General features: G+C 37.2%; 1 protein-coding gene across 2 annotated transcripts; it reads right to left on the bottom strand.

Annotated features, from left to right (window-relative positions):
* Nucleotides 1-568: 568 nt before the first annotated feature.
* LOC145944490 (fatty acid synthase-like) lies at nucleotides 569-27,548 on the bottom strand. 2 transcript variants are annotated; one of them, XM_083052839.1, is made up of 17 exons: nucleotides 27,408-27,548; nucleotides 19,932-20,124; nucleotides 19,319-19,569; nucleotides 18,922-19,153; nucleotides 17,775-18,193; nucleotides 17,332-17,619; nucleotides 16,032-16,239; nucleotides 15,565-15,725; nucleotides 14,968-15,285; nucleotides 14,383-14,876; nucleotides 13,921-14,222; nucleotides 5,233-5,634; nucleotides 4,100-5,118; nucleotides 3,713-3,957; nucleotides 2,613-3,309; nucleotides 939-1,763; nucleotides 569-706 (listed from the first exon to the last, which is right to left on the bottom strand). In XM_083052839.1, the coding sequence occupies exons 2-17, from the start codon at nucleotides 20,101-20,103 to the stop codon at nucleotides 701-703; spliced, it is 6,039 nt and encodes a 2,012-aa protein (XP_082908965.1). In that variant the 5' UTR covers nucleotides 20,104-20,124; nucleotides 27,408-27,548; the 3' UTR covers nucleotides 569-700. The 2 variants fall into 2 exon arrangements, with proteins under 2 accessions (XP_082908965.1, XP_082908964.1); XM_083052838.1 differs by having other exon boundaries at nucleotides 672-1,763.

Raw genomic sequence — 27,548 nt, 5'->3', positions numbered from 1 at the left:
AATTCAATAGCAAGTAAAGCTCCAAATGAATAACCCACAAATAGAAATTCTTTTTGACTTTTTATTTTCTCCAATATATGCTAAAAAAATAAACATAAACATATGTGACATAATATGTAAAAAAGTAGACGAGCATGGGCGTACGTATGTGTATGTGTATTCAAATGTTATTATTCAAATACACAGCAATTTTAATGAATATCTAAAAGTTTGTAGATTATCTTATAATTTCGTACAGGCAGAAGATATGTTGCTGATTTCATTATTGAATGAGTAACACCTGGCATATTAAGTGTACCATGTTGCAAACACATTGCTGAAAATTTAATTTCTGATTCCATTAGTTTATATACACTTGCACATCCATCAATTCCTGGTATAAGGAATATTTCGCTTCGCGCAATTTCCTTCTTTGTACCTATTTCTACATAAATATGTGAACTCAAATCTGAATCGTTAAATTTTCGAGACAATATTTTTAAACCGTCATTTATATCAGCTTCAGTGGAGTCGTACTTCTTTTCTTCCTCAGTTATATTTGTCATTTTTTTAAGTTTAGCAAAATTGAGATTTCGAATATCTTGTACTGTTAATAAAATATCGAATTCTCTCTCCAACGTCTGTTTAATTTCCACTGCCATCATTGAGTCCATTCCTAGTTTAGCCAGTGACATATTTGGCGTCACTAGGTTTGGATTTTTTAATCCTATTTTATAAATTAGAGAAATAAATATTTAGTCATTTTAACCGAACCTTACTCTGTATTGAAACAGCAATCTAACAATTATTGAAATTTCATTAACATTTTTTTCTTTAAAGCTCTGGATTATTCTATTATGATATACTCTTAATGATATATATTGTGTAATAAAAATTTACTTCGTGTAAATAAATGTTTTTGTACGAATCTTTTACGTAATAGTTGCTTATGAACTCACCCATAATATTTGCAACCACTTCAAGTGGATTCGTCGCTTGGCTTTTCTTTTCTCAGCCACAATCATGCTACTTACAATTGATCGATCTTGTAGTAAAAATATTCCTAATGTATTCAAACAAGAGAATATTTCTTGTTGCAATGTACCTCCAATAACAAGTTCTTTAACGTCTTCTTGCATGTCTGCGACAATCCCAACATTACCAATAGCACCCCATTGTATTGCCAAACCATGTAAACCTTCTTTCATTCTTTTTTCACAAATTCTTTCCATTACAGAATTAGCCATTCCGTAATTCGTTTGGCCCGCGTTACCTCTTCCACATGAACCGGAAGAAAAACCGACAAAATGTCGAAGTTGGGGGCAAATGGTTCTTGATAATTCATCCATCATTTTTGTTGTCCATGCCTTTGACAAGAAGGAATCTTCGAATGTTTGCGGGGTCTGATTTTTGAATATGCTATCTTTCAATACAACTGCAAGATTAAATATAGCATCCACAGGACCTTGTTCTTCAGCAAATTTTAATATAGATTTACAGTCTTCGTATTTCGAAGTATCAGCAGCTGTGACGATTTGTACATTCACACCATAAGATTGCCATAACGTTACTCTTGATCGCTGATAACCGTTCATTATCCCAGTTCGAGAAGTCAGTACTAGATTTTTTGCACCATGTTGAATTAACCAATTAATTAATTCTAGACCGATACCACCTAGGCCACCTAAAACGATGTAGCATTTGTGTTCCAGGCAGTAGTAACGGGGATGTGCGAGTATAGACGCATTCAAGAGTTCATCTTCTTCATGAATTTTTATCATTATCTACAAATAATATTGATTTAAAATGATAGTATATGTATATATTCTAAAATATCAAGAAGAAAGAAAAATGAGAAAAAAGATGAGAATAAGAACCCCAAAAAAGGACGAGAAGCTGTTAGAAAGAACGAAGACAGATTGAAATAAAGATTACAGTTAGAGTAAATACAATCGGCACAAGATCTATAAGAATGAAGAAACTGCCAAATGAAGTGTGGCTGTACAATAAATGAGTAAGAAGAAAGAATTAAATGTTAAATAATTAATAATTAGATGAAACAGTTTTAAAAAATCAGTTTAAAAGAAAGAGGGTTATTCTAAATGAACGAATGAAAAAAAGCGATAATTATGTCCGCAAAGATTTAAAAAAAAATTAAAGTAAAATAAAAATTTCTAACAATGTTTTACTGCTGTGTACGTACATACAATATACAAGTTGCATCTTGATTAACAGATGATATAGACGGAGAGATTGAAAAAAAAGATAAAGAACAAAAAGATGGAAATACAAAATGAAAGAATTAAAGATTAATGAAATACAATGGATAACTTGTACATATTACAGATTACAGCATAATTAAGCAAATACAACACGCGAATACAAGAAAAATATGATGTTTAATTTTTTTTATCTCAAACTCTTTTTTAGCTCAACTTAAATATGGAAATAAAGATAGGGTATATAATAAATTAAATTGAAGGCAGATTGCAACTTTTGATTGCTGACACATATTGATAATATAATGACAATTTAATTAAAAAAGATTGCGTGCACACACACACATTTTTTGAACTTATTATTTCGATTAATAAACTCCCTCCATTGTAAGTATAATTGAAAAATAATCGTACCTTGCCAATATGCTTCCCAGCAGCCATATATCTAAACGCAACTTCTACTTGATCCTTTTTGAAGACTTTTCTGCATAATGGTTTGATAGCACCGTTTTTTAAACCTTCTGTTATTTTATTCCTCAGTATTGTCTTACTCTCTGGTTTCGCAAAAAATAATTTATCTAATAGGATGCCGTAGAAATTAATGCCTTTTGATGTGAATAAAGTTAATTCTAAAGGACTATTAGCAAACATGTCAAATTTTCCAATTTCGAGGAAACGACCGCCCTTTGCTAAGCAACGAACGGATGCTTGCAGTTTCTCTTCGGCTAAAGAATTCAAAACGATATCCACTCCGCGATCTCCCGTTTTCTGGATAATCATTTGTTCAAAACTCGTGTCTCGAGAATTTCCGATATGATCCTCGGGTATAGAGGGAAACGTTTCTCTTATAAAGTTTCGTTTCTCGATACTCCCGACCGTTGTAAACACTTCGCAACCTTCGTAAAGCGCGAGATGAATCGCAGCTTGGCCAACGCCTCCCGTACCAGAGTGAATTAATACTTTGTCGCCCTTCTTCATTTTACCTCTCAGATATAAAGCGTAATAGCACGTGCTATATACGCAAGGAACCGTCGCCGCGTCTTCCATCGTCCAGTTGTCAGGTATGATCCAGCTGAAATGTTTGTCAGCTACGCGAATATTTGCCATTCCTCTGAAAATAATGATTTAGAAAATGTATTATTTATTATATTAAAGTTACATTAAAAAATTTTTTTTATTTTAAAGTATATATATTGTTATTTTATTTTATTTATTTATATTTATTTTATTTTAAGTATTGTATATATATAAGAAGTATAAGTAAAAAGAAATATAAAGTATAGCAATTCTTTTAGTTTTTATATCATATAAGCATTTCTAATTAAAATTATAAGAAATATATAATAAAAATTGATAGAAATATAAAATATATGAAATATAGCAACTCCTTTACTTCTTATATCATTATAAGCATTTCTATAATTAAAAGTATAATAAAAAATATATATAATACATTTATTTTAAACAATTTATTTACTAAAATTATGTTAAATAAAACTATGTGTGTATTATACCCAGATGAACACAATCCCATAATTCTTTGTTTATTATTATTAAAACCAACAAATTCCATTCCAATTAAAGAACTATTATTTGCTTCGTCTGAGCTAGATTCGCGATTGAGTCTACCGCTGGCTATCATGACATCTTTAAAATTGATAGCCGCATAGACTATCCTTATTAAATTTTCTTTATCCTCATCGTTGACAAAAGATAATTTGTCTTGCATCCAACAAAGAGTACTCAGATCACCTGGCACCTAACATAAATAAATATAAGAAATTATATAACAAACTATTTTAATTCTATTAAAGTTACAGCAGATTGTTATTTCATTTATGAATGAACAAGCAATATCAATTATTTCAGTTTTTCTTAAATAAGGAATTTTCTGAACGTACCATCTGAGTAATATAGGCACTCTTTACGAGTTTCGGTTTTAATGGTGGTAACGGAAAATGCCTGTAAGATCCCCAGATCTTACCGGAACGTATAACATTGATGGGTAAATCCAGCTGTAGCTGTTCCATGTACAACGATTCTTGTAATGAAAATATAGGCACATCTTTATCTTGAATAAATACACCTCTAATCATTTCACCGCCCGGTTCTTTTCGCAAACAATTGACAAGGCCAATTAATCCACATTCAAAGTCTCCTTCTGCGACGACTATTATATTCATATTTGGTTTCTCTTTTTCTACATCCATGAATGATTTAAGCTTGTTTACCCATGAGAATTCATAATTGTTTACATGCACTATCTGTTGAATACTGCTAATATATTGTATTTTCCTTAATAATATAAACGTTTTATCATTGGTGCATTTCTCCAAAATTACTTTTAACCCATATTTCTCCAAACATGAATAGTCGTAGATAGCATCCAGTTCTTCCAATGTTAGAAGAAATCCCTTTGGCGTTATGACAGACAACAATTGTTCATATAATTCGTTTTTATTTTTTGTTAAAATTCCGAAACCTATGATCATCAAATAATTTTCATTTTTTGTCAGTTTATTAAATTCTATTGTAGAAATATTGTCAGGAAAAACGATATCTTTAAATCGCTCGTGTGTTGCTACTAGTTTGATATCAGATTGAATTTGCGGTGAATCAGCTAGAACTTTATTCACAAGTAAACAATTTAAATTTTCCGGCACTTGATCGCTATCCTCAATAAATTCGATGACTTTTATGTTTATCATATTGTAACATTCAAGCGCAATGTGCATCGACATTCTTATTGCATCTTGCAAAGATATCATATTCATATCTCGATGAGCAATAAACTTGTATTCTTCAAGAACGGGATGGGCTGCTCTTTGTCGGCGAAATATAGGTGTAGCCACGATGCCGGATATTTCTATTCCTCCAGATATTAAGACATCCAAATACTTATAATTTTGTACAAGGACTTCTGCAATATAACACACATACGATGACATATTAGATATATATTTTCTAAGAAATAACAGTCAGCTATAAATTGTAATCTCATTTGTATCTCACATTTATAATACTGCAAACTTACGTTTTTCTTCATTTGGAAGTTTTTTGATATGTTTCATGTGAGATTCCGGGTCAATTACTACTTTGCAAATTCTTGTTGGTACAAGAAGACTTCTCGAATTCTGCCCTAAAATCATCAACTGTAACATGTTGTCCATGAATGTTACCCAGTTATCAGTCCAAGCAATATGACCATTCTTTCCCGTAATTGACGCGCTTTTTAGTCCACGAAATTCGCCGGTGTATTGATAACCACGAAGTTTCAATTCTTTATAGATATCTTTTATACTCATTTCCTCTTCATCATTGTCATTTCGATCAATAAATGTAGTACACATTTTTTCGTCTTCAATATTAGCTGGAATTCGTACTGTTCCAGTAACAATGGCATTATTTCCTTCGATTATTTCGAATTTGTTACTACCTATAACAATACAGATGTTAATGTATGTATATATATATATATATATATATATATATATACTAAGAATATAAAGGCTCGATATATATATCAAATATAAATCGATAATAGATAGGCTATTCGAGCCGTACGCGGATGTCGGTGCGTCGATACCAACGAAAATTAATTTTTCGTTGGAATTAATTAATTGTGCACGGGGCACACATTTTGCTTGGTACACCGCCAAGACTTTATTACGGAACATTCGAGATTTTTAATTCCAAAGATCCCCTCTAACCCCCCTACAGAATTATAAGCGAGAAAAGTTAATTCCAACGAAAAATTAATTTTCGTTGGTATCGACGCACCGACATCCGCGTACGGCTCGAATAGCCTATCTATTACCGATTTATATTTGATATATATATATATATATAGTTTAGAAAAATATAATTTTTGCTATGTTTTATAATTAGATTTTGAAGTATTAATTAGTGAATTATGGAAAGGTAATATATTAAACATAAGGAATAGAAATGATATACATCATCAGTTACTCTTGTATGTAATTTTAAATAAACTAAAAAAATTAATTTTTTTAAATAAAAGTATAATTAAGTAATTAAATGCACGATTTGATATGATATATTTTTATAAGAAAACTAGAATAATGGTTTAATATTGATAAACTGTAAAAGACCGAGTTAGTTGTGATATCTGTGGATCGAAATCTTTCGGGTGTGCTCAAAAATTGCCTAGACTATTGCTTCGCAGAACAACAAGATTACCCAGATAGCAAAAGTAGTCATTTTGACGTAATTTAATATCAAAATAACATCATAATGATTATTATTGCTATCTGGGTACTTTAGTATGTAATAGTTTCTAATTGTAAGATAGAGTTTATTCCTTGTTTATATGTAGTAGTTACTAAGATAGAGTTTATTCCTTGTTTTATAATATTATTTGTTCAAAGCTGCAATAAATAATTATACATTATTTCTGCAATTTGAAAAAGATCGGTTAATTTGCGACTTTGAGGACAAAAACAAATAGGCAATAAATCTGCGATGACAGATACGCCAATAAAAAACAACACAAACATATAAACACGTAACAGCCACCGCGCCGGAACACAACCACCGACGTCGCGAAAAGCATGCGCGGCCGCATCACGTGGGCACTGTAAGGCCAATCGATCGCGCGATCTAAAGACTCGCGCATGACAGGCACGTGCCTACTCTGCGCGGATCCCGAGGCAGCCTATAGCGTACGGCGCCTTCGAGTCACCTCTAAATGTTTGAAAATTAAGGATGATTATTGGCGCTCGGCGAAAAGGGTGACTCCTGGCCCGAATCAATAAAAGGAGCTCACCCATGATCATCCAGGCCTTATCGCAGTTATCCGTCGTGAAACCGCATATCGCACGCTTGTTATACCGCTTATACCTAATTAGAACCGCAGTCGACACCCGCTATCAACCAACTAACGATTTCGAATTACGGACTAGAATTCTATTACGGCATTATTGTTAGTAGTGACAAATACTGTTTTGTTGTATATGTTAATTTTTGTGCTAATACAGTAAACATTGTTAAACTAATATCTGAGAGCACTTATCGCTTCGCTTCCTTAATATATCCGCTTTCCTGCACGCGCTCGTGAACATATTGATGGTCCTTCGAGCCGGATTTTCGTCATAAAGCCGGCATCCGCACGTTCGCGAGTGTTCTCTCTCGTGGCGGGAGTGAAGTGATTACTCAACTATAACAGGAACATTTGTGAGTGTCAATCATGGATGCAGCTACGCTTCACGATAGTCAAAGCGAAATTCAAAGTCGCATATCGCGTTCAGTGGAGTACCTCAAGAAGTTGGGTGCCGCCAACATCACCGCCAGTGCCGTCGCAACACGCATCCGGATCCTCGACCAACTGTGGGTGAAATTCGAGGAGCAGCATGATCTCCTTCGGGCCGCCCTGAAAGATAAATTCAAGGAGAGTGCGTACGTAACCTCTGGTCTCTTCGAGATAACGGAGAATGCTTACGTGATGCAAAGGAGCACGCTGGATGGCTACGCCGAACATATCAAGGCTCAGGTCGTAGGCACACCGCCTACCTCTGACAGCGCCCCGAAGACCACGCTGCCTCGCATCAAACTCCCGCAATTCTCAGGCTCGTACGCCGACTGGCCTTCATTTCGGGACCTCTTCCTGTCCGTCATCGGTGGCAACTCCTCAGTCTCCAAGATCGAGCGGTTCCACTATCTTCGCTCGAGTGTGCAAGGCCAAGCTGAAATGTTAATCAGATCATTACCGGTTACGGGCGAGAACTATGATCGCGCGTGGGCGATATTGTGCAAACACTTCGATAACAAAAAGGAGCTGATCCGCTTGAACTTCGCCGCATTCACTGCCACGTCGAAGATGAAGGGGGAAAGCGCCGAAGAACTGAGTATCATCCACAATGCGGTCACCACCGCCGTAAACGCTCAAGAAAGTATCGGCCGCCCCATAAACTCGCACGGGATGGATCTCTTCAACCACTTAGTCATCGAACTATTCGACGCACGCACCCGGCTGGAATGGGAGTCTTCCACGTCGGACTCCGCTGAACCTCCACGTCACGAGGCACTTCTCGAGTTCATAAGCCGACGAATGCGAACACTCAACGCCGCGCGACCGAAGAACTTCGTGAAGACTTCCAGTGATTTACCACGCACCGCCAAAACTCACGTCGCGAAGCACGGAACTGATACGCCGCAGTGTGCACTTTGTCACGAGAAACACTCACTAATGACGTGCCGTGATTTCAAGGGCAAATCAGCTGCCGATCGGAAAGCATTGGTCGAGACAAAGCGACTATGCTTTAATTGTCTCGGTAACCACTTCATGGCAAAATGTCAATCGAAGAAGAGCTGTTTCACTTGCAACGCACGGCACCACACCATGTTGCACGACGCATACACTACACGCTCACAACCCGAGGCCACCACACTCACTACGGTTCACACGAACGTAGACAAGAAGGCAGTCCTCCTCGCAACCGCTCGCGTGAAAATCGCCGACCGCAATGGATCACCGCACGACGTCCGAGCTTTGATCGATCAAGGCTCCGAGGTGTCACTAGTCTCCGAGACGCTAGCACAGCGACTACGGCTGCCACGATCCCACACGAACATGGCCATCTTCGGGATTGGAGGCACACGTGCAGGATCAACCCGCGGCAAAGTCACGTTGAACATCAACTCCAACGTGACCGACGCCAACCTGTGTGTAGCAGCATTCGTGCTGCCACGCCTTTCGCTGCAACAAGGTATCGCAGCAAAACGCCACCGCAACTGGCCGCATATTCAAGGTCTTCAGCTGGCTGACCCTCAATACCAGGAGGGCGATCCAGCGGAGCTTCTCCTGGGAGCGGAAGTATGCTCTCTAATCTTTGAAGAGGGCCTACGCAAGGGCGGACCCCAGATGCCGATCGCCCAGAAGACGTCTTTCGGATGGATTCTCTCTGGGGGCTCCGACGCAGCATCCGCAGAGGAACAACGCCACACATTCCAGTGCTCCGCTGACCGCGACCTAGTTGAGCTGGTTCAACAATTTTGGCAGCTAGAAAAGGAACCCACCGCAGTAGCTCCGCTCACCCCTGACGAAGAACGATGTGAGGAGCTCTTTGTGCGTACACACACACGCACCACCGCCGGGAGATACGTGGTGAGGTTGCCATTCTCCTCGCCGCCGACAACCCTCAGCGAGACCCGCAAATCGGCCGAACGCCTTCTGCTGGTGATGGAACGACGCTGCGACCGAGATCCTCGATTCGGTGACTTCTATCGAAGCTTCATGCGGGAATTCGAGGATCTGCAACACATGGAGGCGATAAGCACACTGCCAAGTGACTCGGAGAGCAAGTGCTACTTACCGCACCACGGCGTCCTCAAGGAGTCCAGCACCACCACTAAACTCAGGGTGGTCTTCAACGGATCGCAACGAACACAGTCGGGTGAGTCGTTGAATGCTCATCTGCTCATCGGAGCAAATCTCTTGCCAGCACTTAACGACATACTGCTACGATGGCGTTGGCACCGGTACGTCTTCGTCACGGACATCGAGAAGATGTACCGGCAAGTCCTCGTGCATCCGGACGACTGCGGCTTTCAGACGATCCTGTGGCGCCACTCTGTCGATGATGAGGTACTGGAATATCGGCTGAAGACAGTAACCTACGGGCTCGCTTGCGCACCCTTTCTTGCCATCCGAACGCTGCAGCAACTCGCGGTGGATGAAGGAGGTCAGTTTCCCCGCGGTGCTGTCGCACTAAACCGTGACTGCTACGTGGACGACGTGGTCACCGGCGCGAACACCTTGGCGGACGCGACCACGCTGCAAAATGAACTTCGCAATCTCTGCACGGCGGGGGGTTCCCCTTAAGAAAATGGGCAGCGAACGACGAGAGGGTCTTGACGGGAATCCCACAGGAACATCGGCTTCAACGCTCACCACACTCGTGGGAAGGAGAAACTCACTCCACCTTAGGACTCCACTGGCACCCGCACGGGGATCAATTCTCCTTCGTGTTTCATCCACGCACGATCGCGGAATTCACGAAGAGACGAGTCCTCGCCGAAACCGCTAGGCTGTTCGATCCGATGGGCTGGCTAGCACCAGTCGTGATCCGGGCGAAGATCATGATCCAGACGACGTGGCTGCAGCGATTGGATTGGGACGCCCCACTCCCACCAGCTGACGTACGACAGTGGAAAAGCCTGCTGGAAGAGCTTCCGCTTCTCGATCGCATACGGATGACTCGCTGGTTCTGCACTGGAGATGCCGACACACATCTTCAACTGCATGGCTTCGCAGACGCATCAGAACGAGGTTATGCCGCCGCTGTGTATCTCCGCGTATCTGAAAGGACCAAGGTTTCAGTTAGATTGATGATGGCTAAAAGCAAGGTAGCTCCCGTCAAACAAGTAACCTTGCCAAGACTGGAACTTTGCGCCGCCACTCTACTCACCAATTTAATGCATCACGTCTGCAACATGCTCGACCTTGCCACAGTGCCGATCTATCTCTGGTCTGATTCCCAGGTCACCCTCCACTGGATCCGCGGGCACGCCTCAAAGTGGAAGACCTTCGTCGCCAACAGGGTAGTTCACATCCAAACGCAACTGCCCAACGCACAATGGAGACACGTGGCCGGACGAGACAATCCTGCAGACTGTGCATCGCGAGGAATCAATCCAAGCGAACTCATCAACCACGCATTGTGGTGGACAGGACCTACCTGGCTGCTGAGGACAGAAGCTGCATGGCCGAGCACCGAGATGGGAGCATCTGAAGAGGACCTTCCAGAGAGCAGAGCCACCAGCCTGCTGATCAAGAGGGACGTCGTTGTCGAACCGGAACTCCTTCTTCGGTTTTCCACTCTGCAACGCCTGCTGCGAGTCTCGGCATGGTGTCTGCGCTGGCGTCGCACATCGAAACCCGCTGACACCCCTGGACTACCACTGGATCCGGATGAACTGGACGCTGCGCTGTTTCGTTGGCTTCGATTGATACAAGCGCTCCATTTTACTGAAGAGGTCGCCGCCATCACCGCCGGACGCAGACTATCACCACGCAGCTCGCTGGTGAAGCTCAATCCATTCCTCGATGACCACGGCGTACTGAGAGTGGGAGGACGACTCAAAAATGCTCTGCTGCCGCATGATGAGAAGCACCCGATGATCGCTCCGCCAACGTCATGGTTGACGCGATTGATAGTTGACTCCTGTCACCGCCGGACTCTGCACGGAGGAGTGCAACTCACGCTCGGATTGCTTCGTCTCCGCTTCTGGGTGCCACGAGGAAGAGCCGTCGTCAAACAGCTACTTCATCGCTGTGTCACTTGCACCAGGTGGCGGGCGGCTGCTCCACAACCGCCGATGGGCAATTTACCGCCCGATCGAGTCACTCCAGCACGACCATTTCTACGCACTGGGGTGGATTATGCAGGGCCAATACTCATTCGGACGAGCAAAGGTCGTGGACATCGCGCTTACAAGGGCTACATCGCAGTATTCATCTGCTTTTGGTCGAAGGCCATCCACCTGGAGCTCGTCTCGGATTATTCCTCCGACGCATTCATCGCCGCACTTCGCCGCTTTGTCTCTCGCCGGGGCCTGTGTACCGACATTTACAGCGACTGTGGCACAACTTTCGTTGGAGCTGACCGCACCCTGCGGGAGCTCCTCATTGCAGCGTCCTCCGATGGCCGTGGAATCGCACGTGCAGCAGCCGCTCAGGGAATCCGCTGGCACTTCAATCCACCAGCGGCCCCGCACTTCGGCGGATTGTGGGAGGCAGCCGTGAAATCCGCCAAGTATCATCTTCGTAGAGTGATCGGCGAGACCACCCTCACCTTCGAGGAGTTAAGCACGCTCCTCGCTCAAATCGAAGCCTGTCTTAATTCCAGACCGTTGCAGGCACTCTCAGATGATCCAGATGACGTCGCCGCTCTCACACCGGGACACTTTCTCATCGGGGCACCTCTCCTCGCCGTACCCGAGCCGTCTCAGATCGAGAAACCTGGAAACACGGGGTCACGATGGCGTCACCTGCAAACCATGAGGGACCATTTTTGGGGGAGATGGTCGAGCGAGTACATTCATGGACTTACCTCCCGATCAAAGTGGTTCAAGGACGAGGCATCACCCCGCATCGGAGCACTCTGTCTGGCACGCTCCGAGAACACCCCTCCGAGCCGATGGCCTCTTGCAAGGATCACGCGACTGCATCCAGGAGATGACGGCGTCGTGCGCGTAGTCACCATTCGAACGGCGACTTCCGAACTCGTACGTCCGCTCGTGAAGCTCGTGTTACTTCCGGGCGTCGACGACACCGATTCGTTACACACTGACACATAAATCACACTGCAATTTACATATCTGACACTTTACACACTACACTTCCGGTTACTCTCTCACACCATCTCACATTCTCATACGCTTTCGTGCTCTGCACTGCACCAGCCCCTCATTTCTTCGTCACAGGCACACCGCACTGTACTCACACAACACCTTTGCGAGAATGGACCCCGACTTCGATACACCACATCTCACCTTATCGTCTCACTGTCACTGCACTCACTGCAATTCACCTCACTCACCACGAAATCTCGTTGCGACCACGTGTTTCACAGTATCACCGACAATACTCACCCATCGCGGCACGCGACCACACGTACATCGCAATGCGCAGCCGCGACCGCTTCAATCATCGATCACGAATCATTTGAGATCCGCGACCGGATATCACTAACAACTCATGTTGTCACGTAGTGACAAGGCGGGCGGGATGTTCAAAGCTGCAATAAATAATTATACATTATTTCTGCAATTTGAAAAAGATCGGTTAATTTGCGACTTTGAGGACAAAAACAAATAGGCAATAAATCTGCGATGACAGATACGCCAATAAAAAACAACACAAACATATAAACACGTAACAGCCACCGCGCCGGAACACCACCACCGACGTCGCGAAAAGCATGCGCGGCCGCATCACGTGGGCACTGTAAGGCCAATCGATCGCGCGATCTAAAGACTCGCGCATGACAGGCACGTGCCTACTCTGCGCGGATCCCGAGGCAGCCTATAGCGTACGGCGCCTTCGAGTCACCTCTAAATGTTTGAAAATTAAGGATGATTATTGGCGCTCGGCGAAAAGGGTGACTCCTGGCCCGAATCAATAAAAGGAGCTCACCCATGATCATCCAGGCCTTATCGCAGTTATCCGTCGTGAAACCGCATATCGCACGCTTGTTATACCGCTTATACCTAATTAGAACCGCAGTCGACACCCGCTATCAACCAACTAACGATTTCGAATTACGGACTAGAATTCTATTACGGCATTATTGTTAGTAGTGACAAATACTGTTTTGTTGTATATGTTAATTTTTGTGCTAATACAGTAAACATTGTTAAACTAATATCTGAGAGCACTTATCGCTTCGCTTCCTTAATATATCCGCTTTCCTGCACGCGCTCGTGAACATTATTCCAAAATATACTATTTTACTGATTAAATTTTTACACTAATAAAACTATAATTATAATACAATTTTTCAAGTTTGTCAGCAGAAAACAAATACAGACGCAGTTAGTGCCAATATACTACAATCAGTGCTAACAATTTGTTAGATATAAATATTTTTTAAATTTATTTTTCTAAATTAATTTTTTTCTCTTATTCATATTTTATGTAAAATTTTTCATTTACTTTTGTATGCACAGTTTACAAAATTAATTTAATTTCACAATAAGTTACCTCTCTGAATCATAAGAGTTAAATCAACTGGACTTTGTGACAAAATCGTAGAACGTAGAAAATTAACATCTTCAAATACAATTGGTATGTTGAGATAAGATTGTTTTTTTAACCAGCCGATCATTTGCCATATAAGTAAAAGATATCCTGTAGCTGGCAATACATTTTTTCCATTAATGACCTGCCCGGTCATATACATGAATTCTTTCTTTGTTATATCAATAGTATCAATTGTTTCTTTTTTGTCAAGTTTTTTTTGTCCGGTATAATGATATGTATACCAATCTTCGGAATGATCCCATCTGCAAAGCATGTTACTAATTCAATAATGTGTAAAATATTAGGCTTTGTTTCTTACCAGTTAAAAATAACATAATTTAATTTTCTACTTTATAAAATTTAATTGTGTTTTTTGCTCTTCTATAATATATAAAAACTTATGCTATTTCAAACAGAATTTACCTCACAAGGTGAGAAATCATCGGTGTGCCACGACTTACAGGAAACTTTACTTCCGGATATAAATTTGCGATTTGCGGCTGTAATCCTGCATTATAAAGTTTTCCAATTCCGTCTAAAATTATTTCAATACTCGGTTTGTCAGAGAATTTGTATAACGCGACATTTGTCACTGTTGTCTCTAAGGATTTATTAAGAATGTATTGTAACATATCGTGCGGCGCTATTTCAATCGCCACTGCGTCGTTTGGAATAAAACGCACAGCTTCTGAGAATAATACCGGGGCTAGCAGATAGTTTGCATAATATTTAGCCAGACAAAATTCTGCAGATGTGCTTTCATAAGAGAACACATTCAACCACTTTGAGCTCGGAGATACTTTTTGTGGCAATATTTGATTCAAATATTCCAAAAGTTTAACTTTTGCAGGCTCTACATAACGACTATGAAAAGGTATGCATCCACAAGAAATTTCTTTTACAGAAATGTTATTATTCTAAATAAAAATAAATTTTATCATTTATTTAATTCAATATAATTATGCATATATATAAGCATGATAAATATTATTTATATTATTTTCAAACCTGTAGCTTAGCGAGGAATGCTCTTACAGAGTTTGTTGGTCCACTCACAATAGAATTATGTGAACTATTAAAACAAGCTACATCAATGTCCGCTGGACATACTTTCTTCATAGTTTTGAAATCGATATTAATTTCAGCCATTGAACCATCTATTATTTTTGACTTAAGAAATGCTATGCCGACATAATATGCCAACATGATTGTTTCTTCGATCGTCAAGCATCCATCGGCATATCCACAAACTAATTCACCAATGGAATGACCTATTATAATATCAGGAGTGATACCAATGCTTGTTAAAAGATCAACTATTCCGATCTGCAATACATATAAAACATTTAACTTTTTATTTCTTTGAAACTGAACAATATTAACAATATTATAAAATATTACAAATTGAGAGCCTTCTGCATATAATTATACATGTATAACAGGGGTTTCTTTTAATTTCAGTTTTTTTTTTACAAGAAGCTTTAGCTTTTATGACATAAACGTTGGTCTTTAAAAATATATTTTATGAAAAATTAAACTCAATATAAAAAAACCTGTAACATAAATAGACACACATATTTTATTTATACATATATATGCTTATACCTGTAGTCCAATAAGACCTACAAATAAATTGACTACGTTGTCGAGAATATGTTTGTCTTTATTTATTAGAATATCTGTGACACATATACCGTGAGGTTTTAAAACAATGTTGCATTTCTGAATTGCTTTAGTGAATGTTGGAAATTCCATTAAAGCTCGACCTATCAATGTTTTAAAAGAATATATTTACATTATTACATAATGTTATTGATACATTGTTAAAAATAATGCAATATTTTTACATAATTAATCTAAACATACTTAAATAAAACTTCTTATCTTTAAAATTGCTTATCTTTATTTATTATATAGTACCTCTTACACACTATCATTATATTTTATAATATAATTTATACCAAAATTTATAGTAATTATACTTAATAAATGTAATTTCAAGAATTACAAAATTCACAAACTGGAAATATGTTTATATAATTATATTGTAATATAATATTTGATTTACTTACCGATGTTAAGACATTGAGATCCAATTCCAGAAAATATGAAGCAAATTGGTCTTTTTGTATACAAATTGCGTTCTATTTTAATTATTGTGTTATCTGATACTTTAGATCCAGCAATTATGTATCCTCTGTAGGGATGACCTTCTATATTGCTGCTATGAATATGATGTAGCAGAGAGATATATTCTACATCTATCGATCGATTCTGCACCTATATAGATTATCGTTATTGTAAGTATACAACAATTATCTTATATCTTAAAATAGCATCGCGCGTGCGAGTAATTACAATCATTTCCGTGTATAAGCATTCGATTTCTAGAATATGAAACTAAAATATAATATAATGATTATAAAATAATAGAATACATAATTATAGAAATAAAAATAAGGAAAAAGAAACAAAGCTTAGTTGTTAAAACAAATCTGAATGTGCCAGTTCTATGCGATATCATTGGCAAACTTTGATTACTTATAACTCTTTGATTACTTATAAAAAAATTTTATTGTAGCTTTGGTATTTTGTATTAGAATTTTGTATTCTATTTTACTTCTAGTATAAGATACTATTAATGTATTGTATAGAAATTGTAAAATATTCTGTATATACAGGGTGATTCAGAACAAATGCGACAAACTCTGAGGAATGATAAGTTTTGCAGAAAGGATCATTTTTTGTTAAGCAACCCATGTTCTCTGACACGTCATTTAGTTAATACAGAAACTGCAGCATTTTTTCCTTAAGGCTGGTTCTACATTAGTCGCAGTCGTAAGAATCGTAAGAAATTGACGAATCACAGTCTATTATTCTCTTTGCGATTGAAGAATAATATACTGTGATTGGTCAATGGTTCTTACGATTCTTACGACTGCGACTAATGTAGATCCAGCCTAAGGTGACATTTTATCCCAGTCTATCCTATTTACATAATAATTACATAATAATTTTAGTATTTACGTAATAATTTTTTTCCAATACTTTATTACTATTATTTTATAGTTTTATATACATATGAATGCTATAATATATTGCGTAGTTTTTTTCTTACTTTTATTTTTATTATAATATATTGTAGTATATGATAAAATATATATTTTATATGTATATGTTTGTGTATACATATATATATATATATATATATATATATATATATATATATTATATTTGCAGTTATTTTTATTTTTTTATTGTTGCTTTTTAATGAAGATTTGTAAATAAATTAAAATGACATAAATAATAATAACATATGAGATAAGTATAAGAAAAATTATAGATTAATTTCTAGAATAAATGTGTACTTACGTTATCTAATATAATTTTAATTGCTTCCTCGGTACGTCCAGATATAGCTACAAGCCTGGGTAAATCGTCCGTTCTATTATTAACTTTAATTTTCGGATTTGATTTCAATAATATATGGCAATTAGCACCGCCAAATCCGAAAGAATTAATACCGATATAACCTCCCTTCCATTCTGTTGGTTCAGTGACTATTTTTATTCTTCCTTCAATGATAGCAGTCAAATTTTTTCGTGGACGTTTAAAATGTATAGTAGGCGCGATTATACCAGTTTCCATCGCTATTAATACCTTTATGAGATGAATATATATCTTATAATAGAAATAATATGTTCTACAATTATAATAAATAGACAAAAATAAAGCAACTAAAAAAGCACTTGCATAAGCTTACATATAGCATTATATTGTTAGTTGTAATAACTCTATTTTGTTGTAAAACTCACCTTTGCAATTTGACAGAGGCCGCTAACGGGTTCAGAGTGTCCAATATTCGATTTTACTGAACCCAATAACAAGGGTAAATCTCTTTTGGCGCATAAAGTTTCATCAATGGCTTGAAGTTCCACATGATCGCCGGCTAGAGTACCAGTTGCATGAGCCTCCATGTAAGATAGCTCAAGAGGTGAGATACCACATTCTTCATAAAATTCTTCCAGTAACATTTTTTGCTTGTCAAATGATGGAAAGGTAATTCCTTCTTCTTTAAAACCATCACAATTGGTTTTACCATAGATGAAGGTCGCATAGATCCTTCTTGCATCCTTCGCCTTTTGTAAATACACTACCACAGCTGCATCGCTACGCATGTAACCAGTGCCCTCTTCATCATAAGGTTTACAGTAGCCATCAGCAGAAAGAATGCCTGAAAGAATATCAATAGTTTATTTGTTTCAATTAATATGAAAAATATATAATTTGAAATTAATAAATAAACGGGCTAATAAGAGCCGAGCGCGGATAGAAGCGCGACAAAAAAAAGGAACGAACTTATAGTTACAAAGTTAATTTATTCAAACGTTTCGGTCCCTGATTCGGGCCATCCTCAGTAAACTGTACAAACATAAAATAAAAATAAAAGGTAAAAAATACAAAATTGAAAAAATGGCAAAAATTATTTAACAAAAAACGGTGAGGCGATTATTTTTATTTTATGTTTGTACAGCTTACTGAGGATGGCCCGAATCAGGGACCGAAACGTTTGAATAAATTAACTTTGTAACTATAAGTTCGTTCCTTTTTTTTGTCGCGCTTCTATCCGCGCTCGGCTCTTATTAGCCCGTTTATTTATTAATTTTGAATAGTCAGAGCCTTGACATTATATGTTTATTATATATAATTTGGTTTTTTTATTCCCAGTTTCTCGATTAATATACCAAGTATTTGAAAATTTTGATAAATATACATATGTAAGCGAATTAATTATGTCATTTAAAAACAGATACTACTATAAATTTAGCGAAACATGATCAAACAAATATTGACTAAATATTATTATCATAATGAATATAATATTTGAATAAGTCAATAAATACTTAAGTACATTATACGCAACAACTTTGAACACAGTAATATATTATTTGTCGCACATACCCATACGAAAAAAATTATGAGTTAGATTTGGATTCACGCACAAATTGACACTAGCAACAATAGCTGCTTCACAAATGCCAGATCGAATCATTCTATAAGCCTCCACCATAGCATAATCACTTGAGCTACATGCAGTATCGATGTTATATGATGGGCCAGTAACGCCGAGCCAATAAGAAATTCTATTTGCTATCATGGCTTTACTGCATCCAAGAATGGGTAATCCAGCAATCTATTAGCATTTACGATATAGTTTTCATATGAAAAGTATTTTCCGCATATTTGTGATATCTTTGCGTATACATATAAACATGTTTATACAATTGTAAAAAAAATATGTTTCTTATTGATTTTTTTATATTTAAATTATTGAATAATCATTACGTGAACCACATACGTGAGGCTTTTCGTATATTAAGTCTATGTAAGTATCGAAAACATTTATGCCTGCAATTACGCTTGTTTTTGTCCCTTGTAATTCTACGGGATTTACACCCGCATCAATTATTGCTTCATAAGTATGCTCGAGTAATATTCTCATTCCAGGATCAAGTACATGAACTTCTGGGGCCGATATATCGAAGAATTCTGAATCAAACTTCTCCGTATTGTCGATTTTTCCTATTCGAGCTGGCATATCACAATTATCTGTCAGAATTTAAAATAATTTATATAAAAGTAATATTGCCATATTGTTAAGTCATGGATAAACATAATAATTGTATTAAAATATTTTTAAAGAGATACAGTATTTATGTCCTTGAATGGTAATAAACCAAAAAAATTATAAAAATATTAAGAAAAAATAATTGATGTAAATAATAAATTGCACGGAGCACTAATTATATGAAAAATTTTGATTGCGATTTTTTTGATTTTAATATGTTATACTTATAGATATACTGCTACAGATATTACAAATTTCTAATTACGATTAATATACATTTTTGCGATATCTTTCCACTAAAAATTAAAAAATATTTAAAATTTTGAGAAATAAATATTATTACAATTAATCCAGCGCTGATGATCGTTCGAACCAAGATCCATCTTATTTAAAATATTTTCTTGAAATTCTTTTATATCGTCAGATTTAGGAAATCGCCCGGCAATACCAGAGATAACGATTTCTTCTTCAGCATCAACGCTGACATATGGATTGAATCGCTTGTTTTTATCCATCTTTTAAAAATTCTAGTAATTCTGAAAAGAGATATCAAAACTTTATTTCAAAGTTACATACATGTTTATTTAGAATAAAAGAGAATAAAATTTTATAAACAATTTTTGGAACAACGGAAAATTTAGTATAAAAATATGTAGTACATACAAAGAAGAGAATAGTCATACAGTCATATAAAAGAGTCATATAGTTTTAAATAATATAGTTTTCCAAATAAGTATATTGTATAATATAAAAATTTTTTAAGTTTTTCAAATCAATGTCTTTGTAGTATAACAAAATTGGTTTAATTAAATCAAAATTTTATTTTTACTATTTAATAATTTGCTGATGGAATAAATGAATAAAAATAAAATTGGGTTGTGAAATATTCTAATATAATAAGATAATATATAAGTATACAAAATTTTAAAAATAAAAATTTCTAGTAAAAAATAAAATAAAAATAAGATTATAAAAATATATTTTGCTTCCTCATAGAGGAAGCTTTGTTTTCGTGAAAAAATTTTTTTTTCGGATTTCTATGCCAATGTGTTTAGAATGTTCCAAAACATCGAAAAATAACATTTAAAAAAAATGTCTGTATGTGTGTGTGTATGTATGTATGTGCCCACCCATTTTTTTTAAATTTAAATATCTCAAAAACTATTTGACTTGTAGCGTTCCAATTTGGCATACAAGTAAAGTAGAACAACACTTTTATTTATTGTCATTTTTATAAAAATTTATACAATGTTTCATTTTTTATAAAATTTTGAATTTTTTGAGAAATGTCTGTAGTTGCTCTAATTTAAATATCTCAAAAACTATTTGACTTGTAGCGCTCCAATTTGGCATACAAGTAAAGTAGAACAACACTTTTATTTATTGTCATTTTTATAAAAATTTATACAATGTTTCATTTTTTATAAAATTTTGAATTTTTTGAGAAATGTCTGTAGTTGCTCTAATTTAAATATCTCAAAAACTATTTGACTTGTAGCGCTCCAATTTGGCATACAAGTAAAGTAGAACAACACTTTTATTTATTGTCATTTTTATAAAAATTTATACAATGTTTCATTTTTTATAAAATTTTGAATTTTTTGAGAAATGTCTGTAGTTGCTCTAACTTCCGTAAATTTTAAAATATCGGGATACATTTTTTTATATAAATAAACTATCATTAAAGAATTGTTGGTATTGAATTGGACGAGAATTTGTAAAAGGGTTTATTTTTTATAAAATTTTGAATTTTTTGAAAAATGTCTGTGGTTGCTCTAACTTTCGTAAATTTTAAAATATCGAGATAAATTTTTTCACATGAATAGACTATCATTAGAGGATGGTTGGTATTGAATTTGACGAGAATCGGTGAAAGGATTCGATTTTTATAAAATTTTAGATTTTATAAAAAATGTCTGTGGTTGCTCTAATTTCCGTAAATTTTAAGATATCTGTATAAATTTTTTTACATAAATAGACTATCATTTAAAGATATTTGGTATTGAGTTTGACGATGATTCGTGAAAGGATTCATTTTTTATAAAATTTTGAATTTTTAAGAAATGTGCATTTATATTTTTCGCAAATTTTGAGATATCGAACTAATTTTATTTTATATGAATAAAGTACCAATAAAGGATATTTGGTATTGAATTTAACATGGATCGGTGAAAGGGTTCATTTTTTATATTATACAATTTTTTGAAAATTTATGTGATTATTTTATCCTCTGTGAATTTTGAGATATCAGTCAAATATTTTTACATAAATAGAGTATTATTAAAGGATGTTTGCTATTTAATTTGACGAGGATCAGTGAAAGTGTTTTTTTTTTATAAAATAATTATCTTTTTGTAAATTTCTAAATATTTTTTAATTATTTTAAAATTAAAAATATTAATTTTTGGAAGTCCTGAATAAAATATCATTAAAGCGTGATTGATATTAAATTTGTTGAGAATTGGTCAATTTCTTTAAATTGTAAATTGACAATTTATACAATATTCAGAACACATTAGCATAAAAATCTTTTAAAAAATTTTTTAAGAAAATATTTTTTTATTATATATAGAGTTTGCTAATATTGGAAATATTAAAACATATTCGTCTGATAGCTTTACAATTCATACGAATTTATAAAGCTATTTACTAAACTGAGTCTCTGATTGTCATATCATAAATGACTGTTGCTGAGTTCACATATTATTGTGAACACATATTAAATGAAATAATGAAGATAATTGAAAATAACAGTCAATTTAATCGTGTTGATGTACTATTTATTACTGGTTTACATTGGGTTGATCCAATTTTTACTCTGGATGTTCAAATTATTGGAGGTCAACAAGCAAACAACCATTGGCATTGTATTTATTATGATGGTGTGAGGCTTCATATATATGATAGTTTGTACTTTGTCATACACTCTTATGAAAATTTAACATTATTTGAACGAAACTACATTAAAAAGCGATACCCTAATCTAACCCAGAATAATATAATATTTGAAAAAGTTACAAAGCAACCAGATTTTACATCGTGTGGTATATTTGCAGCAGCATTTGCTGTATCAATAGCGTTAGGAGAAAATCCATCTCGGGGCCCACTTCCCCGTCAGACCTTCGGCTCGTATGTGATAAGGGATGGCGACCCGGAATACAAACGCCCGATGGCATGGCACCGTTAGGAGAGGACATTGCACGGCGCCTCGGCGCTGTCCTCCCTCCATGCAATCTGCGGCCTTGGCCGCTGGGGTTTTCCGCTTCGTGTCTCGGGGTGAGGTGTTTTCGGGGTTACTCCCGGGGGTGCTCCCCCCGCGGTTTCGGGGCGGGTTTTCTCGGCGGCGAGGGCCGCAGAGGAGGGGGACCGGCCGTGATTCCCGAGGGGCGTTGCCCGGAGGGCTCACCCGAAGGGCATTGCCCGGAGGGGGTCACGGCGGTCGGTTGCCGGGGCCGCCCGGAAGTTATCCGGGGCGGGGCCCGGCGGCGAGCGGAACCCCGGGGGCCGGGTTTGGGGTCCCAGGCTGGGTAGCCTGGGTCTCTGTCCCGGTGACCCTGGGGCCACTCATGTATGAGTATGGGGCTCGCTAAGCTGTCTGGCGAGGATTCCGGCGGGCCAGACCGGCGGGATTCGTCCCGGTAGGGCCTCCCATGCCGAGTGGGCTGCCGGATGAGCCGGCAGCTTGGTGAGCTATGAATGAATGTGTGGATGATGGTAGCAGGGGGTTACCGAAGGGCTTAGGCCCACCGCCCTAGGGGAGATACCTCGAACCAAAAACCAACCATGGGCAGGAAAAAGAACAGGAAAGTCTTACCGACTCAGGGGGACTCGGATATCCCAGAGTCCGGCGAGAGGGGTGGCGTCCCGGGCGCCCCATCGTCGTCATCAGGCGACGGGACTGGACGAGTGGTGGGAACAGGCCCACGTCCAGGACGAACTACTGAACTCCAAGAGTTCGGGGAGGGTCCACTGCTTGTGGACAGCAAACAAGCAGTATGGACCGAAATGATGGAAGAGTTGGACTGCTGGAACACTGAAGAACTACAACGATATCCAGTAGAGGTGGTCTTCATGAAGACATTGGAAGCTCATCATAAGTGTTTCAGCGGCCTAAGAGAAATCGCCGATAGGATAATCGATTCGGGGAAGGCTACGTCTACGGACATAGAAAGTCTTATCGGTCTTCAGGAGACGACGAACATCATCGCAGATGGCGTCGTCGAAATGACTCGAAGGCTGGTAGGATTACAGGAAGATCCACAATGCAGGATCAACAAGAAGGTATTCCGTTCCGGTATTCCGCTTCGGTCCTGATGCGGCGCGCATGGCATGCGATGCCGGGCCGGACCCAGTACGCAACATGCGGGACGTGGCGTTGGACCCTATTCCTCTGAGTAAAGTGAATGTGGGATTGGACCCAATTCCTCTAAACAAAGTGGACAGGGGGACCAACATGGAAGGAACAAATGGTCCAGTAACTCAGGACAGCGAGAAACTGGACCATTCACTGGGATGGCAAACGAGCGTGGAGGCCAGGTTCAGTGAAATCATTGGGAGACTGGATCAGGCAGAGAGATGGATTGGAAGGATCAATGATAGTCGGAGAAAGGAAGGGAAAATAGAATTTTTACCTTTGTCGTCCTCCGGAGAAAAAACTGGAGGTAAGACAAGGAAGAGAAGAAGAGGTAAGGAAGAGACAAGAAGAAATGACTTACCTTGCGAGTCGGACTCAAATATGAATCCAGACTCGGGAGTGGGAACCGGAAAAGGATCAAGATCAAGATCGGGATCGGGAGTGGGAAGAGGATCAAGATCAGGATCAGGATCCGGATCCGAAGAGGAATTACGATCTAGGACGGAGCCGACGGAGGAGTGGGCGAAGGTGGTAGGAAGACTGCACAGGCGATTACGGCCAAGGAGGGAATATATGGCCTCTCCCCATCCGCATATATTAGAGGGAGGGAGAATGGTGGAGATGGGCTGAGGTGCTACCGATGCCTGTGTGTTGGTCACACATGGCGCCGGTGCACCTCGGCCACCGACAGGAGTTCCCGGTGCTATAGGTGTGGGACATCGGGACACAGGGCGAGGTGGTGCTCCGCCGGCCTGAACTGTCCGCTCTGTGCGGACATGGGAGGACCGACGGGGCACCAACTGGGAGGAGAAGGATGCATAAATAATGCACCACTGTTGGGGGTGAGGGAGCCCGGCCGGGGATCTTCCCTCCGGGGAAGATGCTCTCCTGAGAAGGCAAGGCCAGGTGGCAAGAAGTAATGCTTCAGCAGTTCCTTGCCACCCCCATAAGCGCCAGTGAAGGCACCCGCTGTGGTTTTAGTGCGGTAGATCTTGGACCCCACCGCCGATCCATACGTGGATCGGTGACGGGGGACAAGGAGTCCCACATAACCCTCATCCCTTACCCGGGGCGTGGGTGGTACCATGAGGTTTCCACAGCGCAAAAAAAAAAAAAGGAGAAAATCCATCTAGTAAAAAATATTCGATAAATATGCAAAAAATGCATAAACATTGTTTGAGGGTTATTAAAGAGAAAATATTATTGCCATTCCCGGAAGAAGAATAATTTGTTTTAAATATGTCAGTAAACAAAAAGGGAAACTCCTTCGAGAGAGCGCGGTGTGGGGGTGCAATCCTCTTGCACCGCAACATGCGACAAGATCAGTGTTGCCAGATGAAATTCTGTTTCATCACCAACTTTTAAGCATAAAGTTTCCAAATTTCACCATTTTTGATAATATTTCACCAAATTTATATAATTTTTCACCAACTGTACTATAGAGAACACTCGACTGCGATTGGTCATTGTTTTAAAGCTTAAGGCTTCAATTATCTATTGTAGACCCGGCCTAATTGGGACTTAGGGCTTAAATCACTTATTCTAAATCCGGATTTAATATATTTATTGACTATAGACAAAATAAGGAATAAAATAATTGTAATTAATATACTTTATTGCTTTATTTATATAAAAATTTATTTTTATTGACAAATTTGCACAAAATATAACATTATATATAATATAATAAATATTATATAATATAATAAATATATTAAACATAATATATTGCACAAAACAAAATCACAAGTCTTTAACAAAACTATATTATTTCCATATTTAAAGCAAAATAATATAATATTGCACAAAACAAAAATCATAAGTCTTTCATCAAATAATACTATTGTGCTGTTTGAAACAAAAGAAAAATTGCTCTTGGAGATCAAATCAGTTTTTAAAAAAAGTTTATATTTATTTATAAGTTAATAATTTATTTATTTCTTAAAATTTCTATTTTGATTAATAAACACAAAAAAATTGTTTTAATTTTCATGTCGTTGATTAATTAACAAGAATTAGTTCAATCAGATCTCAATAATATATCTGATAATTTAATATTCCAAATATTTACTTTTATTGGAATAACTCTTAATATTACACAAAAAATTAATACATCATCTTATTATGATGTTCAAGCATATTGGAGGTGACTTGAAAATTAAAACAATTTTTTCCATGTTCATTTATTAAATTTTTAGTATGTAGAATACCTGATAATGTTTCACTGTTCAGTCTATTCCTAATTTTAGTTTTATTAAGATTAATTGCACTAAAAATTCTTTCCACACAAGCACTGCTATGTGGTAATATCAAAAGATATGACACCAATTTATTAATTTCTGGATATGCTAAACTCTCATCACCCTTTCTTCTCTCACAAATTGTTTTCCAATAATTTACATCTTTAGTCTCTAATTTATTTGACGTATTCAGAAATGATCTCCATTCTCTGTCTAATGCATTTAAGTCAGTAATTAAATATGGCATTTTTACAGATAAATGTGCCAATGTTTCGGGTGAATTATCTTTATCTGGATTTAGAAATGAAAGCAATTTCAGTACTGACATTTCGAAGGAATTGAATGGAAATCTTTTATAAATTTCATGAGCGCTACTAATATAAAAATCAAGACATCGTAATCTAAAAAGCTTTTTCTCTTCATTAGACAAACTATTTCCTTCTAGTGCTATTGCAACTTTTGGGCCACAATATATTTTATCAAGAGGCATATAATTTGCTGGATTTCTATACTCAATTTGTGTTACATCTGTTCTTTTTAAATATTCTGGATTCATATAATAACTTAGTAATGTCCGGTAAGCATCTTCTACATTATCGTATAAGAGATAGATTTTTGGAGATTCAGATTGAAACTCGAGATTTAAATTATTAAAAATTGGTAAGACATATTCTAAAAATTCTAAATATAATTTATTCACGGGATTCATTAAATTCTCATAGATTTCAGAAGCAGCATTTATTCCATCATATTGTTCTACTCGAAAGTAAAGAATAAGTGCTTCATATTGTTCTAAAACTCTTTTTATTGCTGACTGCACAGATAACCAACGTGTTTGTGCTGGTTGGAGAAGTTTATGAGGTTTTAAATTCAAGAAAACTTAGAAATCTTTAAATTGTGATTGTCTCTTAAAGCTGTATTGCATATACAAATAAATATTCCTGACAAGTTTTTTCAGGTTCATTAGGAAGACTTGCACATGCATGTGAAGCACATAATGCCAAAGAATGGCATACACATTTCATAACAAATAAATGAGGTATATCATTAATAAGTAAAGTTTTTAAAGAATGATTACGACCCATCATTGCATGAGCACCATCAGAAGCAAAAGCAATCATATTTAATTTGTAAGGTATATCATATTTTTTAAAGAAATTAACAATGGCTTTCAATTTATTTCTATGAAAAAAAAATTTTTTTTTAATGAAGAATTTATACTCACATTCAATTTTTAGAGTTTTTTATGAAACTAACAGCAGCTATGATTCTATTAAAAACCGAATTTTATAAAACTGTTTAACTTTATAAAATTGTTTAATATGATGACACTTATAGTATACAACAAAACATGTTCTACTCTCTG

The sequence above is a fragment of the Prenolepis imparis genome, unplaced genomic scaffold (assembly GCF_030444845.1).
Source record: "Prenolepis imparis isolate NDT839.2.m4 unplaced genomic scaffold, iyPreImpa1.0 SCAF_13, whole genome shotgun sequence".
NCBI lineage: Eukaryota > Metazoa > Arthropoda > Insecta > Hymenoptera > Formicidae > Prenolepis > Prenolepis imparis.
The sequence above is the reverse complement of the archived record's forward strand: the minus strand, read 5'-3'. Positions and strand labels throughout refer to the sequence as shown.